This window comes from Kryptolebias marmoratus, linkage group LG11, assembly GCF_001649575.2.
Source record: "Kryptolebias marmoratus isolate JLee-2015 linkage group LG11, ASM164957v2, whole genome shotgun sequence".
In the NCBI taxonomy this organism is placed as follows: Eukaryota; Metazoa; Chordata; class Actinopteri; order Cyprinodontiformes; family Rivulidae; genus Kryptolebias; species Kryptolebias marmoratus.
The window spans coordinates 18,228,987-18,246,682 of NC_051440.1; the positions used below are offsets into that span (position 1 = coordinate 18,228,987).

Sequence of the window (17,696 nt, forward strand, 5' to 3'; positions counted from 1 at the left end):
AACAATCAGGCGGGACGCTGCTTTTAAAAGATCGTTTACATACATTACACTGTCAGTAAAACGATTTAAACACATTAAACTACAGACTTCTCAGCTCGTACGCTCACGCTCTGTGTGGAAGACTCTCAGCTACTACCACACCATATTTCAGCTCCATATCTATAAAACTGACTGAATTATAGCCATTTTTGTGTTTTATAATGTCGATTAGCTGTGGCGGCCATCTTTAATTGGATTGACTCCAAAAGTTAATGAGTTGTAGCTTAACATCCACTGATTATTCCCTGAAAGTTTCATTAAAATCCGCCCCGTAGTTCATGAGATATTTTGCTAACAGACAAACAGGGTTGACTTCAACAGATAATGCTAAGGTTTTAAGCAAAGATCTTGCACGATGCGAGTAACACTTAGAGTATGTTCTGTGGATCAGTCTCAGCTACTTCCACACCAAATGTGAGATCAATATCTGAGAAACTGACTGACTTATAGCCATTTTTGTGTTTTGTAATATCAGTTAGCTGTGGCGGCCATTTTGAATTGTGTCGGCTCCAAAAGTTAATCAGTTGTAAATGTGCATCCAGTGATTATTTCCTGAAAGTTCCATTACAATCTGTTCAGTGGCTCATGAGATATTTTGCTAACAGACATACATTATGGTATATTGATTGCAATGTCAGTTTTCTATACTTATTTAATTTTTTTTGTTGTAATATTGCTGTTGATAATGCAGAAACATTTCACTGTTTAACCTTCACTTGCCATAGATAAATAAAGAGAAAAGTTTAATTTTTCTTCCATCTTCATAAACTCAAGTGACAACATTGATGGGGAGGTGGGGGGTGGTGGTTGTAGAGACTGTTTCTATGAGGAGAACGTCCTGCTGTGATGGGGTCACTGCACCTCAGTCCCGTGACCTGTGACCTTTCACCCCTGACCGTGGTTTTTATTTATTAGAGAGAGAATCCTGCAGGATTCACGGCCGAGGCGTTGAATGCAGACGACTCGCTTGATGCAAAAAGCGATTTAATCACCCAACCTGAGTGTCAACATCAATATCCGCTGAAGGTTTCTTTCTTCGTGCAGCTTCAGCCAGGAGAGAGCATCTTTAATATCACCAAAACTCAACAGGAGCTTTTGTGCAGCGCATCTTTTCTTTTTTAATAGCTTAATTAAGCGCTTAGAATAAAAACACTTTGCATGAAATATGTTTCCTGCTCTTAACACAGATCTTCTTCACCTCAGTTGTTCACAAACTTCACTTTTCTGCAAAAAAACAAACCGGTTATAGTGCATGATGTTGTCATTTCTCCACAGACGGATGATGAAACAAAACAAACCAAAAAAAAAAAAAAGACAAGAATGACGCAGTTTTAAATTGTGAAATCATTTATGGGGCAGAATATTTCCAACATACACATCAGTGATAGTTTAACCGTCACCACAGATGCTTTCCAGTGCTTTTATTTACAGAAAAAGTGACTATACTTCATGTTACTGTACACTTTGATATTTTCCCTTTTTATAAATACCCATAGGGTAATAGGTCCTCAGTAGCTTTGAGTGCATTATAAAACACACAACCCTAAGTTAATGCGTTCATTACTAACCATACAAAACAGACAATGTACCGTTCATAACATAGAAAATAAAAGGTACACCAAGTTACAGAAAATACATACTTTATATATCTATATATTTATATATAGATACATATAGATATAAAGTCGGAGAATCGAAGCAGAAAAGCTTGCAACAGAATACATTTGCTGTTCTGAAGAACTCGGTCATTTAAAAAATAAAATAAAATAAAATCGGAGATGAAAACGCATCGATGGTCGTCACCTTCGACGCAGATATCTGGAGGGTTAAGGCAGCGCGAGGAAACCTGCTGTCACTGGGACTGCACTGTCAGGCTGGCAACACACACACGTGACTGTTGGTGTGTGTGTGTGTGTGTGTGAGAACTCTGACAGACGTGTACATTCCTTAAAACAAAGGCACAGCTTGGCAGCAGCATTGCACTCATCAGATCATTTCGCTGCACGGTTTTTAACAATCCGGTTGATGTTTTCTTTTTGTTTTTCCTTCCATCGACAGGTGAAGTAAGATTAACAAACCTCTGCTCAAATTATGCCTCAGTCTCTACAAAGGTTCGACGTCATCGCCAGCACAGCCTCCTTGATTGACAGCTGCCGGTTTTCCTGCGAAGACGTCCGGAGCGACGCTCGGAGGCTATTTGGCCCAGCCCGTCGTGGCCTCCCCGTTGATGTAGGCAAAGCCGGGAAAATGCTGCGAGTGCTCGTAGTCTGAGTTCCTGCGGGGCCCCAGAGGGGAGTACATGTCCCCGGAGGCGGCGTAGCGGGACGAGTGCATAGGCGGGCTGGTGTAACAGCTGTTGGCGGCGGACACGTCTGGCCAGCGGGGGGCGACGGGCGTGGGGTGCAACCGAGGAGTGCTACCCATCAAGCAGGGCTCCATTCGAGACATCTGGCTGTTGAGCTGGTACTGTGGAGGAGGCGGGAAAGAGACGTTTAATTCTTTTAAATTAATCTTTTAATCAACAGTTCAGATTGTCAGATCGAACTGAAGCATCTTCAGCTCAGAAACAATCTTACATCAGTAAATTCAAATCTCACCTGATGCCAAATTTAACAGATTTCTCTCGTTTTTTTTTTCTGAACTTTGATTCTTTAATTCTGCTCCTCCTAGACTTCCTGCCTGACTTAAAGCAGCAGTTCAGATCTTTTAAAATAAGGCTCTGTAGAAATATTGTAAACAATAATATCTTACCTGCTGTAGATAGCGATTTGAACACTCTCAGATTAAGAAGCATGTCTGTGTGAGGCCGTCTTAAAACAACCTGAATGCTGACTCAGCATTTCTACATTTCTGGTTTCTTCCAAATTTTCGCGATTTATTCCCACATATTTTGTCCTATTTAAACCATTCAAACGTCAAAACATTCGGCTTGATCAGGAATAGCGTGCTTTAACTTTCCGTTTCTGTGACTTTTATACGTTTTGAACAACTTAACCTTAACTTTGTTTACCAATAGGTCCTCCATCGAAACACAGCTTCTTCAAAAACATTATTCTACTTCAACATACTCGCTTTGTTTTAATCTTTTTATGCTCCTTTTAGCTGCTGGCTTCTGAATTTTAACTTCTAGCTACTGTCTTATGAAGTGTAGCTTTTAGAAACAACTTTTCTACATTTAGCTTTTAGTTACTGTTTGGTTAATGTTAGCATTTAGCTACTGTTCTGCTCATTTTATCATCATTTCTGCCTGTTTGAACTTAAAACATAAAGCATTTCTGCAGAAAACTCAATTTCTTCAGCCTAAAAACAACTCCATAGCCGTTCACACTAACAACTTTTTCTACAACCTGCTGGTAGCTTAACATGGTTATTCAAACATTATTCCAGCTGCAGGAATATCACAATATTTCTACTGGAAAAACTGAAAGTTTGTAAAACGGTGAGTTGTTTTAAGGCAGCAGCAACCCTCTTTAGTCTTGGCTTCAGATTAGTTCTCCAACCTGAGGTCGTTCTAAAAGTTTTCTACAGCAGGTAAGATATTAACTGTTTGTAAACTTTCCAAGAGATCAGAACTATCCCTTTAAATGAAGCACCATTTTATAGATTGTCTAACAGCTTCTTTAAAAAGGTGCCATCAATAAATCTCCTCCAGAGGACATAACTTCAGTTCAGAACAACAAAGTAATTTCCTGTCAGGGGAAATTACCTCACAAGGTTGTGCCAAAATGGTCCAAATAAAAAAAAAGAAAAAAAGAAAATTAGACCACTTTAGAAAATTAGGGACTTTATTAAAAGCTGTTTTTCCTCTGTTATTTGCGTTGCCTGTGGTGACGGACCACAAACGGCACCGTGACAGAAATACTTTGAGCAGATGGGGATCCGGCAGAGTTTTCGGCTCCGCGTCCAACCTCCTGCGTTGACAAAGTGCCGGCATTGTTCCCCGTTTAAGCTCAAATGGGTCTATTTAAGAAAAAAAAAAAAAAAAGTGGAAGCTCCTTTTCCCCCTTTTGCTTGCTAAATATAAACACGACAGTCGATTTCATTATGAGGGATCGCGGCATGGAAAAAGACAGTCAGCGCAGAACGGACTCCTGAAAAGAGACCATTGAATAACAATATTTTAATAAACGCCCCTTTGCCCTGCTGCTGCGGCTGCTGGCTCAAACAGATGAAGAGACCATTGAGAGCTGGGAGGAGGAGGAACCGAGCAGGGCCCCTCTTGGCCCCGGCAGAGCCACCTTTCACTGCTTGCTTCCGCTGATTCAGGGACTTTCAGAAACAGCGCGAGCACCGAGGACCCAGCTGATCTCCTCCCTTTGGCAGGAAATTACCACCAAAGAGTGAATTCACGACCACACGAGCTGCTCACATCAGCCACTGACTCTTCATCCCCCCCGCCCTCCACATTTAAATCTTTACCTTTATTTTGTTCTTTTAAAACGAGCAATATAGATTCACGCTCACCTGTTTCCAAACCTGCTTTCAGTAAAACGGACAAAGTTCTCACGTTTCCACATTAAGTGTTTTTTTTTCAAACTGCGTCCAACATGTTGCCAGATTTACAGCAGAAACGTCTGAACAAGTGATACATATTCTGGTTAAATAAATATTTAGAATAATCTCTACACACATTATGAGATTACACTGACAGCTTAACTTATGGTTTTCATTTTTATGCCTATAATTTTGTTGTTAATATATTTGGATTCAAATCCCTCAGCTGCAACTTTTTCCACAAGATTTTCTTTCATTTTGTAGCAACTCAATAATTACTTTTTGAACAACATAGGATGCTTTAAATGCTCTTTATGAAAGTGGGCGCTTTACACGATGACAACTGTCTAACGTTTAGCCTGATTCGCAGACATTAACTTTGACTTTTCCATAAGATTTGCGCCTCGAAACGTTTTGTCTTTCTGCCATTCTTCTTAAATCCTTAACACGATACAAGTTTACTATCTTCAAGTCTAAGAAATGTGTTTTTTTTCTTGTTGTTTCTTCTGTTTTTATTGAAAGACTAACCCACAACATGTTGATCAGATAGCTCAGACGTAGCAGTAGATTAATGGGAGTCATTTAACACCACAAGTGTAACTTAAATGAGGTCAAACAGCAGATTTCACTCATTTAAAGCTGTGTTTTAAACCTTTCCTCACGGAAGTAGCGAGGAGTAGAGGGACTGACCTGTGCAGATGAGCGGTGGTAGGCGGAGTAGTGGAGGGGGGCGGGGATGGCCGGGTCGTGGCCCAGGCTCGGGTACTGGCTCTGGATGGAGTGGGGGTGCTGGTTGGTGTAACTGCCGTAGTTGTAGCTACCGGTGTACCTTTGAAAGCAGCAAGAAAAATTCACGTGAGGAACTTTAAACGCTCCGAAACGACCCCTGAAAGGTATTTATTGCAGTGGTCATAATTACCCGTGTTCCTCCCTGTACACCGGCATCCTGTGGGCGGAGGACGGGGGCGGGACGGGGGCGCTGCTCCTCATACAGGACAGCTGCTGTCCCATCTCCGGCGTGGAGCCGCCTGCGGTTGTCACTGTGTATGTAAGGGACCAGGTATATGACTGAACGGCGCCTGGTGAACACAGAAATAAACGCTTTGGCTACTCGGTGTAAACCCTAACGAGGAGCGTAGGTTTTGCTTTTTAATCTGTGAGCGAGTCCGGCCTCACCTGTGGAGGTGGTGACCCCGGTGTACTCCGGGGACAGGGCGGCTGTGGGGGAGCTGGCCGAGGACACGTCCACGGATTGGACCGAACGAGCAGGAGAGTAGGATCCAGGAGACGGGGAGGCGGGGGTGGTTTCTGTCAGCGGGAATTCCTCCTCTCGCTCCGCTGAAAGAGACGTTTCATTTTGACTCAACTTCTGAATGTGGAAAAGAAAAGCTTCCAAAACTTTTACTGAATGTCACTAATGTAAAAGCAGAAAAGGTACTTAAATATCCTGCCATCTTAGAAACTTTACATTAATTAACGTTTTAGAAGAGCTGTAAGTGGCTACAGTTCATTACTGCAGATTTCTCTTTGCTGTGTTTAAATTAAAACAAGAAAGTAATTCACCTAAATGAGGGTCTGACTCCCAAAAAAGCAGAGATTCAAATGATTTTATTCCTAAATTACACAAACCTCAACCCGTAAAGCTGCAAAATACAAAGATTTATTTCTCTTCACTATAAGTTTCAGGGTTGATCAATTGTTTTCTCGTAAACTGGATTTCTTTTTGGTCCTCAAAACCCAAAAATATAGTTTAAAAAGTGAAGCATCATTCCTCAAAGCTTTAAACAAAAAAAATCAGTAAATCCTCTATAACAATTAACTTTGATTTAAACCTCTTTGGTGGAAAAAAATAATTAAATATAAACAATTTCTAGAATAGTAGCATGTTTGCGAGCCTCACCTGTACTCCCCTCGCCTTTCATGGCCCTCATCAGGTCGTTGGCCCTCTCCTGGAAGTGAAGGGACTCCAGCAGGTAGAGCACGTAGTCATCAAACATGAGGTGGATCAGGTGGAAGGACCCTGCAGACGGCACACACACACACACACACACGTTATTTGACTAAAACAAAGGAAAAACAAACTAAAAACTTAAAATTCTGCCCTGTGGTTCATCAGGTGTTTTACGCATTCAGGCAATTACATAACTGCTTGCATCTCATGACAGACAGTGAGGAAAACAGAAGAAACAAAGCAGATCTGTGATGTGATTGATGATCATTAGGAACGTCTAAGAGTGGGTGATGACATCACATCCTGCGTACGGACATGAGGGCCGGTGTGGTTAAAAGAGGAGCGCACGTGCGTTTGTTTCCACGCACCAACTCAGAGCCAGAAATAAGTCTGGCGACCCCCCTCACTCCCCCGTGTGTGTGTGTGTGTGTGAGTGTGTGTGTGTGTGGGGGTCACAGGAAAGATGGGGCTGAGGCATGCAAGGGAGCGTCATCACAACGGTGTCATTGTGCCGCCCGCCGTCGTCACCGTGTGCATAATAAAAACACTTGTGGCCATTCAGGGGAGCAGGGTGCAATACTGACCGCTCGTAAAATGGGAAAAAAAAAAAGCAGACAAACACGTCGGGAGATGGGGAGGGGCGGCTTTTGTTAATTAGCTGTTTGTGCTTTATGAAAACACTGCTACCAGCTGTGGCTTTGATATTCAAAAAAACGAGCCAAAGGACAAGAGTGGAGGAGAGAGAATCTGTTTTCTTTCATTTCAGGTTTACTGCCCTGCGCTCACTGCAAACCTTCTTACAGCAGCAGCCATTTTACTTTCCTCCTCCAACAACACGCTGTGCAGGAGTTTAAAATGCACGATAAACTGTTCCATTATGAAGTTTTGAATGTCTGGTTTCATCCAAGTCCCTCTTTTGTTGGCAACGACACAAAAAAAGAAGTTGAAGAAGAAGTGGTGACACTGCTCTGGAGGCTCACCGAAGCTCGGCGCGCTGTGGAGGGTCATATCCCGGATGACTCGGGTCCCAAAACACGACCACATCAGCAGGAACTGTTGGGCCACCTTCTTCAGTGACCCGGGCCTCTTCCCCGCCACCTAGAGAGAACATTTCCATGAGAAAAGGCGAGGGGAAGGAGAGGAGGTTGGGGGGGGACACCAGGCTAGAATTAACCCCTGGGTCCATATTGGAGCTTAACCCTCAGGAACGAAAAACATGTCAACAAGTCAACTATTTAATTTGCCCCCGGGGACACGCCTTCCTATTGAACTATTGTCTGGGCGGTGCAAGGCGTTGCCAGGGCAACCAAATTTTACAAGCCCATATCTGGCACATAATGGGCGCAAATGGGAAGCTTGAAGACATCATTAACTGGGGAGGATTGCGACCTAAGTGCCTCGGCGAGAGAAAGACGCGCAGAGGCGTCTTTGCCAAAAAGACTGTTTGCTCCACAAACACGTTCGTTTGACTTAAAAGCGAATAAATGATCTCATTAGGCATGTTGAAAAGCGGCTCACCTTGACGACGCAGCGGTCCACCATGGAGTCCAGCCACTCGATGTACGCCTCGATCGGGGACTGCTCCTCCAAGAGGCGGTCGAACTCCTGATACACTGTGACAGGAGACAAGAGTGTCCCTTTTGAGACAAGAATCTGGACTCGTAATGAAGGAGAAGTCTTCGTATCGGCGACCTCTGCTCCCGTCCCGAGTTGGAGCGGCTCCTCGGGGCGTTTGAGAGGAGAACGAACTCCTTTAACCTTTTGGTCTCCGACTCTGCCGGTCGTGGGAATGATCGTCCCCCTGAGCGTGCTGTCTCTGTGTTAAAGTGGACACGGTTTTTACTGCGTTACTTACAGTGCATAATAAGCTGCCTGTGCTCCTCCTGCGAGTCCTCCATGGTGTAAAGTGTCTGCTTGGTGATGCTGTTCAGGTCCACGTTCCTCCAGTCCTCCAGCATCTGAAAGGTGATGTCAGCGCTGTTTATCACAGTCCGAGATGCCTGAGGACGGATAAATCAACAACATGACACACTCAGACACCCGTCAGCTTTGATCTTCATATAAATTTCGTTAAAAACGTTCAAAGTCTGCACCTGACACAGATGATTTAAAGACGTTTGCCGCTTAAGAATCTGAGAGAATCTCCTCGACACTGAAAACAAAACAAGAAGCCAGGGTTATTTCTGCGAGCGAACATCATATAAAATACAGTCTACATATTTGTCATGTTGCTTTTTAAGAACCTACATTCGAATTTGATATTCCTCAGGTTTTCTGGAAGGTCGTGAAGTGCTATTTTAAGCCACTCGTCGAGCTGTTTGGCAAATTTTCGGATAACCTGAGTCAAACTGCGGAGAAACGACAACAGAGTGGATTTAAAAAAGCTGAAACATCTTCATCTAAGCGTTCATCGGACGAGCAGAACTTAATTTTACTGAAGAGAAAAAGCCTCATGGTGTTGTTAAGAACTGCTCACAACAAATAATTCAATAAATTTAAAGTTCTCAAGTAGCTGAAGTTTTTAATTTGAGCCAAACTAAAATCCAGATCAGACTTTTTACGCTTTCTTTTTAGGTTTTAACAGGTAATTGACATAAAATGATGTTTATTTTGTTTTGTTTTTTGTCACTGTTGGAAAGAATAACCTCCTTTTGTTTGAAAGATGAAGTTGTTTTTAACCGGGTAATAAATAGATAAAGTAAAACGTAACTTTGCTGATGTTTATGATCATAATGTTTCCTGAAGATGGAGTTACTTTTGTGTTTTTTTTTTAATTCATGTAATCAAACAGAGCAGGTTTTCAATCAATAAATAAGGTTTAAGAGTCAAACTCTAAACAAACGTTTGTATAAGCTGAATAAACTGAAAGCAAATCCTCAGATTTTGTTCGTGAATCTAAAATGTTTGTCTCTTTAATGAGTTTCTGGATGGTAAAGAAGCTGCCAAGAGATCAGAGGAGCAACTCGACAACAACGAAGTCTGGAAATAAAAAATGGATTTAAAAAGAAAATGCAAAATACAGATAAACTACCAACTCATGTTTGCTTTACTTAGACCATCTCCTCATCTCTGCCTGGTTTTCTCTCCTCAGTAAATTGAAAATTATATCATCTTATACATTATTTGTACATATTTTTATGCCATTTTTTCAACACTAACCAGTAGAAATGTCTCATTCAGCCAAGAGAGACTCAGTTTAACAGCTGAAACTTCTGAATTCAAGTGATTTTACCTAACAGGTAAAAATGATTAAGAGCAGCATCTGCAGTTTTGCTCTGAAATATTTTTTTAAATTGGTAATCTTTTTTCCCCATTGACTGGATCATTAATATCCAGAATACATCAAACTTACAGTGCAGTAAAAGAGAATCTAACGACTGACTGTGTAAGCTGTGCACGAGAATTTAAGGTACAAGTCATCATAAATAACCTATGAATAATGCAAATAAAGCCTTAGATGCTGATTACCAGCTTTAATTAGCAGAGTAAGTTTACATAAACAAAACAGACGCATGTTTTAAAGTCTGAGCAGTAAAAAAAAAAAAAAGCAAAACAAACTGTTTAAATATTCAGCTTTAAGGCCATCAGAGTGAGAAATGAGTTTAAAAAGCTCCTGAAACTTCAGAGAATCACCTGTCAGGCAGTGCTTGCAGGACGGTGGGCATCAGCACTCCAGAGATGGCCTTGTAGAGGATGGAGTCGCAAACCCCGACGATGTTCACCACCGTGGGGGAGCCGAGGACGGGGAGCATGTGGGGCGGCATGCCCTGCCAGAAGTGCAGCAGGAAGCTTTGGACCTGCGGGCGCCACACAGGATGTGATGTCAGCATCACACAGGAGGTAGGAGCAGAATTTAAAGGGACGTGTAGCTTCGAACGGGGAAAAACCTTGCCTCGTCAAAGTTGGCTCGAATCACTGTGTCCAGTATCCTCTGACAGTGCGTTCTGTACATCATGATGAAGGTCGACACCTGAAAAAAAAACAAAAACGACGACTCGGTATTAATCTAATTGCTGCGCAAACTAAACAGCTCTTTTTTTCCCCCTTCTTCTGAGGGAAAACACAAGTGCGGCAAAAACAAGAAAATAAATCTGCCTGTGAACCAATAAATACATGTTACAGGTCCAGAGCGATATAAAACGGGCTTTAGAGATCAGCAAAACACAAACCATTTAAAATCATGGCCCCCCTTTTAAAAGCCGGACAGCTAGTACCCATCTTTTGTCCACGGCTAGATCTTATTATCTCACCCCCCGAAGATTAAGAGTTAGTGAGGAGCCAGCACATAAATCCTTAAGGTCCTTCTCTCAGTGCAGACCCAGATAAAAGAGTCAAAGGAGGGGAGCCGTGATGGTAGGGAGAGGTGAGGAGGAGTGGGGGGGGGTGGAAGTATGGACTTTTAAAACTCCCGTTTACCCTTTCTTCTGGCAGGCTGGCAGGCAAATTTAGATCTTTGACATTTGGGAACTCTGGCAGGAGCGTCCCCAGTTTGGAGCGCGGTGAATACGCCACTGTCTGCTTCGTGACCTCCTTCTTCCCCGTCTCGTTCACCCACGCCGCCCCCTTTTTGGAGTACATCACGTCGTAGTACAGGGACGTCTCCTTCACCGCGATGCCGTAGTAGTGGTACCTGAGGAGCAGAACGGCATCGCTTCAGCTCAAAGGACGACACAAGAACGATGATTTATACATAATTTAACAACATATTTAGGATTAAATTTCCCATAGAAGTTGACGAAAATGCTGTTAAAACAAACCAGCATGAAAACGTTTTATATTAAATTTGTGTTTGGTATTCCTGAACTTACTTGGACTGGCCTCTTGTCCCCAGTCTTCTGGTAGTTAGTGCTGGAAACTGCTGCCTTATGATCTGTTTAACGAGGGAGACCAAAGCTGCTGACTGATTTATATAAATAAATATAATAATAATAACATTTAACAGCAACCGATTAAAGTAAAGACAAAAAAAAAGAGGTAAAACTAGGTGGCATAAGGATTAAAGTTGGGAATAATAGTTTCTTTATTTATGAAAGGTTAAAGAGTAGCTTCTGTTATTTCTAAGAGTTTAGTTAAGTTTGCTTCCACAGTCATCTGTTTATGATATTACTTTCTGCCACCTCACCCATCCTCACTCCCCCTCCCCCCTCACTCCTCCCCTCCTTCCCCTTGCTCCTCTCTTTTTGTCCGGACAGATTGGCTCCTAGGTCCGGCTCCCGGTACAGAAACTTTAGCAAACAGTGTAGCTCTCCATTGTGTGGGATGAAAAAAGAGGCCAAGCTGTGAAGTTTCTGTCAGGCCCCCGCTTGATAAATGAGCAGACAGGGAGGCAGTCCGGGCCCTCTCTCCTTGTTTTGTCCCGAATCAATGAAGCCTTCCTAAAGGACACCCCACACTGCTCCAGCCACTGATCTAACATTCCGCAACATCTCACCCTTCCAAATTTCCTTTAATTACACATTAATCCAGGCCCCTTCTCTTTTTCAATATCTTCCGACAGGAGCTGTGGAAGGGCGGGGGGGTGGGCTTGGGGTTGGGGGCTGGGGCCTGAGTCCGGGGTACGGTGGACGGCTGGGGGTAGGAAGGCCGAGGAGCTCCTTGGGGTTGTGGGAACAGACGAGAGCACATCTCCTTTGGCTCTAGATTATGTGTTCACACTGAGCCGCAGCTTCAGCGCAGCAGCCGCAAACCAAGCCGGGCATGAGACGCTCTGAATATTTTAATCTGCTTATCCTAAAATCGCCAGCGACAGAATATCTGCGGCGTTTAAAAAAAGAAACGACTCCGCGCCTCGCCGGACGCAGAGGTGAGAGCAGCGAGTTTGAATCTCACCTTTCCGAAGCTGGCTGCGTTCACAGGCTGCGTGTCGTGCTTCTCGCTGAAGTCGAGGTAATGCATGTAGAGGGCACTTCTGGGGATGCACACACCTTCGGCTATTTCATAATTTTCCTCTAACCTGTGGCACAACACACACACACGAGGGGATCACAACCTCAGAAAAGGCCTCTAATCACCATAACATTTTTGGTCAAACACCTGCTGTAATTCACTACACAAGTATGTAAAATTATTTGATTTTAGAGTTTTTCCTCATAAGGAGAGTTTCTGACAAAATGTCTAAGATTTAGCCTGTGAAGGTTTATCTATTCTGTCATTTGTTGCTTTTTAAGATGAACAGAAGAACAAAATTACTGGAGCAGGACGCAGAATTGTTGCAGATCCAACAGCAAACACCTAAAGAAAGCAGTAATGATTCGCAACAAGTCCAAAGGGAAATGGTGCAGTCAGTGTTTCCAAATGTTTCAATCACAACCAGAAACGCTGAGCATTGATCCAAAGCAGACCAAATTACAGGATTTTGTTTAATCGCACAAATCTGCAGCCTCAGTAAGGAGTTGGTGATGCACATCGATCTTAAAAAAAAACTGATTTACTCTGACATGCTGACGCTTAGGGACGATTTAAAGCCCCAGAAATCGAAAATAAATAACTGCCTGTAAATAAAACAAGTTGATGGCAGTCAGTGTTGGTCTATATGTGAAGCCCTGTTGCAAACACGTTAGCTACAACCGTTTGATTGTGTGTTAGAGTTTCAGGGGTACATTTCTATCAGTGTGTTCTGGAGGATTTCTGCCTCCAAAAAGTTCAGCAAAATTAAAATTTGGGTAAAAGAAAAGTTGACCGAAATCTGAGCCCTGAGGCGCGCCAGCAGCAAGTTCAAAACAGACTTTTTATTTTTTTTTACTACTACAGCAGTTTGCATTAAACTAAATATTATGTACGAAAACTTTTGTGGTTTCTGTTATTTTAGATGTATTTTAGTTTCTTTAGTTTTTTGTTAACAAGCCAATAAAGACGCGTTTTATCCTCGTTCACAGCTTTTACTCAGACGCAGCACTAAAGTCCAGCTGGAAGCTATTTCACTTGAATCTTTGCTTTTTATGACACTTTTTACTTCTACTATACAACCTCCTAAAGACAAATGTCTGTTTCACCTCCCAACATTTATTTGACAGCTCTAGTTTTTGGTTACTTTACAGATTTAAGGCTTCTGTCTTTGAAAAACCATCATCACCATTTAAACTGAACGGCAGCTACGCTTTATTTTTATTTTTAGCCAACAGTCAAACAAAGATGATTCAACTTTAAGTGTAAACGACAATCATCCACATGAACAATACAATTAGCAGTAATTACTTTTACTTTAACTGCATTTTTCAGATAATGTTTGCTTCACTGGAGTCACACTTTTAATACAGAACTTTAACCTAAACACAGTACAGGGTGGTGTTATTTGTATACCTAATAAAGTAATAGTTAGACCTCACAGGTTAAAGAACAATGATTTGTTTACTGAGTATATATATATATATATATATATATATATATATATATATATATATATATATATATATATGAACACACATGTGGAGGGCAGAATGAACAAAATGACTTTTCTGAAATTCAAAATAAGAAACGAACAGCTGTACGTGAAATTACAGCTTCATTTTCTGCTTTTGTAATTCTTTAAGTCTTTTAAACTTCTGTTAAATTCACAGTAAAAAAATATGATGGCGTTTATAACTCATTTCCACAACAGTGAGAGTTAAAACAAAACCATCCCGGCTGATGATATTTTTCTGAGCAGTTTAAAAATCAAGATTTGTTAGATAAAAAACAGTGAAATTAGTGTTAAAAACTGAAATATTTAAACATTTCCAGATGAGACACTGTGTGTCGGTCTGTGTGTTATATTTACATTTACACATCGCTGATCTCTGACATGACCGATATGGAAAATAAATCTATAAATAATTGCTCCAATTAGTAACAATTTGACCCTGTGATCATTTTAATTCTGTCACAATAAGATTAGTCGGTTCAGACGTCATGTTTTTAAGACCCTGGCTGAATCAGGTGACGTGTTTCTGTCTTTTTATGTCAATTCCTTCATGAAACACGACAAGAAGAAAAAAAGATAAATATTTACTCTGAATAACTTACCATTCCAGAGTGGCTGGTGTCGAATGTGGTTTCGAGGCTCTGTTATTTTCTTTTTCCTCATCTGCAACAGGCGACCAAAAGAAATTAGGAGACAAAGACCGTGACACAAAGACAAATGTGTGCAACTGTTAACATTAAAAGCATCGACTGCATGTGTGGACGAGCAGTGCCGCAGTTCGCTCGGTTAAAGAGTTTCTCCTGCTTACGTTCATCGTTGGACATGTTCCCCAGAGACGTGTGGCTCGAGTATCGCTTGTTCTCGCTTTCATTGAGGCATCTCTCAATCCAACTCTCTATAAAAAAAGACACAAAGAAACAAATGTAATGCCTTGAAATCTTATTTTTTTTAAATTTCATTCAGATAAAAGGCCGACGGTGTGGAAAAAAGCCTGTTTTGCTGTTTTTCTCTGTCAGTAAAACTCCTTTCAGCTCCGTCCTGCAGCAGAACTGAGTGAAAGCTGTATTTACACAAACATACAGGACTTTTAAAATGTCACCAATGTGACGGAGAGGAACCACAACAATCAATTGTAGGGGCCGTGGCGCAGCCGTGGGTCTATTTGAGATGTTTTTCAGCAAGACGGCAGGAATCCAGCATTGTTCCCCCTCCCCACCTCCACCAGAGACTACGAGCTTAAAAAGAGCCCAGGCACATTACTGAAGTCTGCTGGAATAGAGGCCATTGTCCAGTTTTAATTTCTACTTAGAAATAGCTCAACTGGTGTGCTTTCTGTGAGCGAGGAGAAGCAAAACAACAAACGCTTTCATGTAGAAACACCCTGACAGAGTGAAAATCCATTCAAAACTCCAGAGAAAGGGATTCAGGGCTCCATAAATGTCACGGAGAAGGAAGCCGTGTATGGTTGAGGTTCTTCTTGTTTACTTGAGCGCTTTAAAGCAGTTTCAGAAGCTACTTTTTCCCTCTTGACAGGAGCTTTATTAACTAATTTGAACCTAACAACTAAAAATACTTAACAGAAAGTAGAAAAAGCAGGAAAACGTCTCTCGTAAGTTGATGTTTCTGCTTTAAATCAGCTGTTATTATCGACATTCGTTGAAATTTTCCAACTTTTTTCCCCCTAAAAGTGAACTGACAACATGGACCGTAGCAGCTGTTGCCAGGACAGAGTGTTGGCAGGACAACGTCTCGGTGGCGGATCCAATGAACGCCCCAGAAAAAAGGGAAGTTTGAGGAGTTTGGATTCAGCGAAAGATTCTTCAAGTTGATGTTTCGGCACAAAAAACAAAAAAAACCAAAAAGGGGTCAAACCGCTGACTGACACAGAGGAGGATGCTGAAAATCCACAGGTTTCTGCAGATAAATTAGAGTTTTTTACTTTAACCCGTCAACCTTTAATCACCCCGCAGCCTAAAGAAATGAACAATATTCTAAATACTACGTGCATTTGAGTTTTAACGTCTACTCGAACAGCATTAGGGCCTGTTTCATCCTTTGCTGTTGTTTTTTTTTTTTTAATTTGTTTCACACAAAAACAAAAAGAGAGGAAAAAAAAAAACTTGGAAAAGAATCAGTGAGTTCAGTGAAGTGGAGCTAATTCTCCACACAGACTCAGACCTCAAGCTTCATTTGCCACGAGAACAGATAAGTTGGGGATGGAAATAATTGGATTAAATTCGATCAGCAGCTGAGACGGATCTTCACTCATTTACAAACACATTCAGGACAAAACTGCACTTTCCTACGAAAAAATCTGCCAGCTTACGTTTCAAACTTCTTTTTAAAAAACTAACAAATTACTACAAGACTGGACACATTTCAGTTTCTTCATCCTTTAACTCGTCTTTGATTAACAGATTATCAGAAAAAATGAGTTAATGGTTTACTTGTAAAGGTTTAAACTCAGTAAATAAGCTGAGGGGGAACAGGTGCACCCCCACGGGAACTTCTGCTTTTTATTTAAGCTCTCCTTTTGGGTCAGAAGTTGCACCGAAAAGCCACTCGTTTGAAGAATCTGTCCGATTAGAGCATGTGTGACAAATAAAAGCTGCTTCATAAAACAAAATCAGAAATTTAAAAAGAAGAGGGGAGGGTAGGGGGGGAGAAATCAGCAGAGGAGCATCCAGAGAAGTCCAGAAGAAAAGTTTGAGAGTCGGCAGAAGCTGGGTTTAAGAGGACTGACCTGTGGAATCCATGTCAGGCTCCTCCAGCAGCCCGCAATGCATCCTCTTCCCATCAACGACGCTGCCTCCTCCAAGAAAATGGCTCGGTGCGCGTCTTCCCCCTCCTCCGCGGCGCTCCCCTCGCTCTGTGTTTTTGTGACCACTGCCCGTCACGGGAGATGTCGAGGATCTGAGGTTCGCCCAGAGAGGGGTGGTGTTGGCGGAGGACAAGAAGAAGGGAAGAGGAGGGGAGGAAAGGAGGATGAAGGGGAGTGGGGGGGGGAAGTGGGGGTGGAGGGCGGTCGGGCGGAGAAGAGGGACTCCAGAAATCCAGCGGGGGGAAAGCCAGACCCGTCAAAATGTTTGCTGATGTTTCATGGGAAAGGGGCTGATTTTATAGGAGCCCTGATGGGGACATGTCATTGATAGGCTTGGAAGGCTGATGAATGGCCCCAAGTCAGATGGGGATGTGGCAAGGCTCACTGGAAGTCTTTTGTGGGGCTGTTTTGAATAAGAAAAGCTCCCTCCAAACCAGAAAAAAAAAAAAAAAAAAAGAGGCTTAGATCTACGCAGTGCTAACACTTTGGCCTCCTCGCTTTCTGTTATGGCATTTCATACACTTTTACACACCTCCGCCGAACAAACAAACACACACCCCCAACCTTCTCGTTTTAACTCCATTCTCACATCCTGCAGCCACCTGTTGTTGCACTCGGTGCTCCACCTATAAAACGGACTGTTTTCTGGATTTCTTTTTTAAGTTTGTCACATCGGTTTGCTTATTCCAGTCAAGTTAAAACTCCACAGTTTTTTTTAATTTGAGTTATTGCCTCTTTTTGCTTTTAGTGCTTTAGTTTTTGGTGTGCCTCTGAGAAGAGGGAACGGTCACAAAAGGGGGTGGTGGTGGTGGTGGGGAGAAGTAAAAGTGCAAAGCCCGAGGCTGGGAGGGCTCTGATGGAGTGCCTGAGAGCTGGAGAAGGGAAAGCTGTGATTAGAATATGAATGGAACGGCAGGAGAGGGGGAGAGGAGAAGGGGAAAGACGAGGGGAGAGGGGAAAGGCGGATTATGGCTGAATTACTCACCGCACCA

General features: G+C 42.3%; 1 protein-coding gene across 2 annotated transcripts; it reads right to left on the minus strand.

Moving 5' to 3' along the window:
* Positions 1–1,360: 1,360 nt before the first annotated feature.
* rfx4 (regulatory factor X, 4) lies at positions 1,361–17,619 on the minus strand. 2 transcript variants are annotated; one of them, XM_017423016.3, is made up of 18 exons: positions 16,627–17,619; positions 14,692–14,778; positions 14,486–14,546; positions 12,314–12,437; positions 11,293–11,354; positions 10,901–11,114; positions 10,377–10,454; positions 10,118–10,281; positions 8,732–8,832; positions 8,578–8,636; positions 8,340–8,484; positions 8,003–8,097; positions 7,465–7,582; positions 6,434–6,553; positions 5,710–5,871; positions 5,453–5,573; positions 5,224–5,362; positions 1,361–2,505 (listed from the first exon to the last, which is right to left on the minus strand). In XM_017423016.3, exons 1-18 carry the CDS (start codon positions 16,667–16,669, stop codon positions 2,233–2,235), a joined length of 2,166 nt encoding a protein of 721 aa, XP_017278505.1. In that variant the 5' UTR covers positions 16,670–17,619; the 3' UTR covers positions 1,361–2,232. The 2 variants fall into 2 exon arrangements, with proteins under 2 accessions (XP_017278505.1, XP_017278504.1); XM_017423015.3 differs by having other exon boundaries at positions 5,453–5,612.
* Between the last annotated feature and the right edge of the window lie 77 nt (positions 17,620–17,696).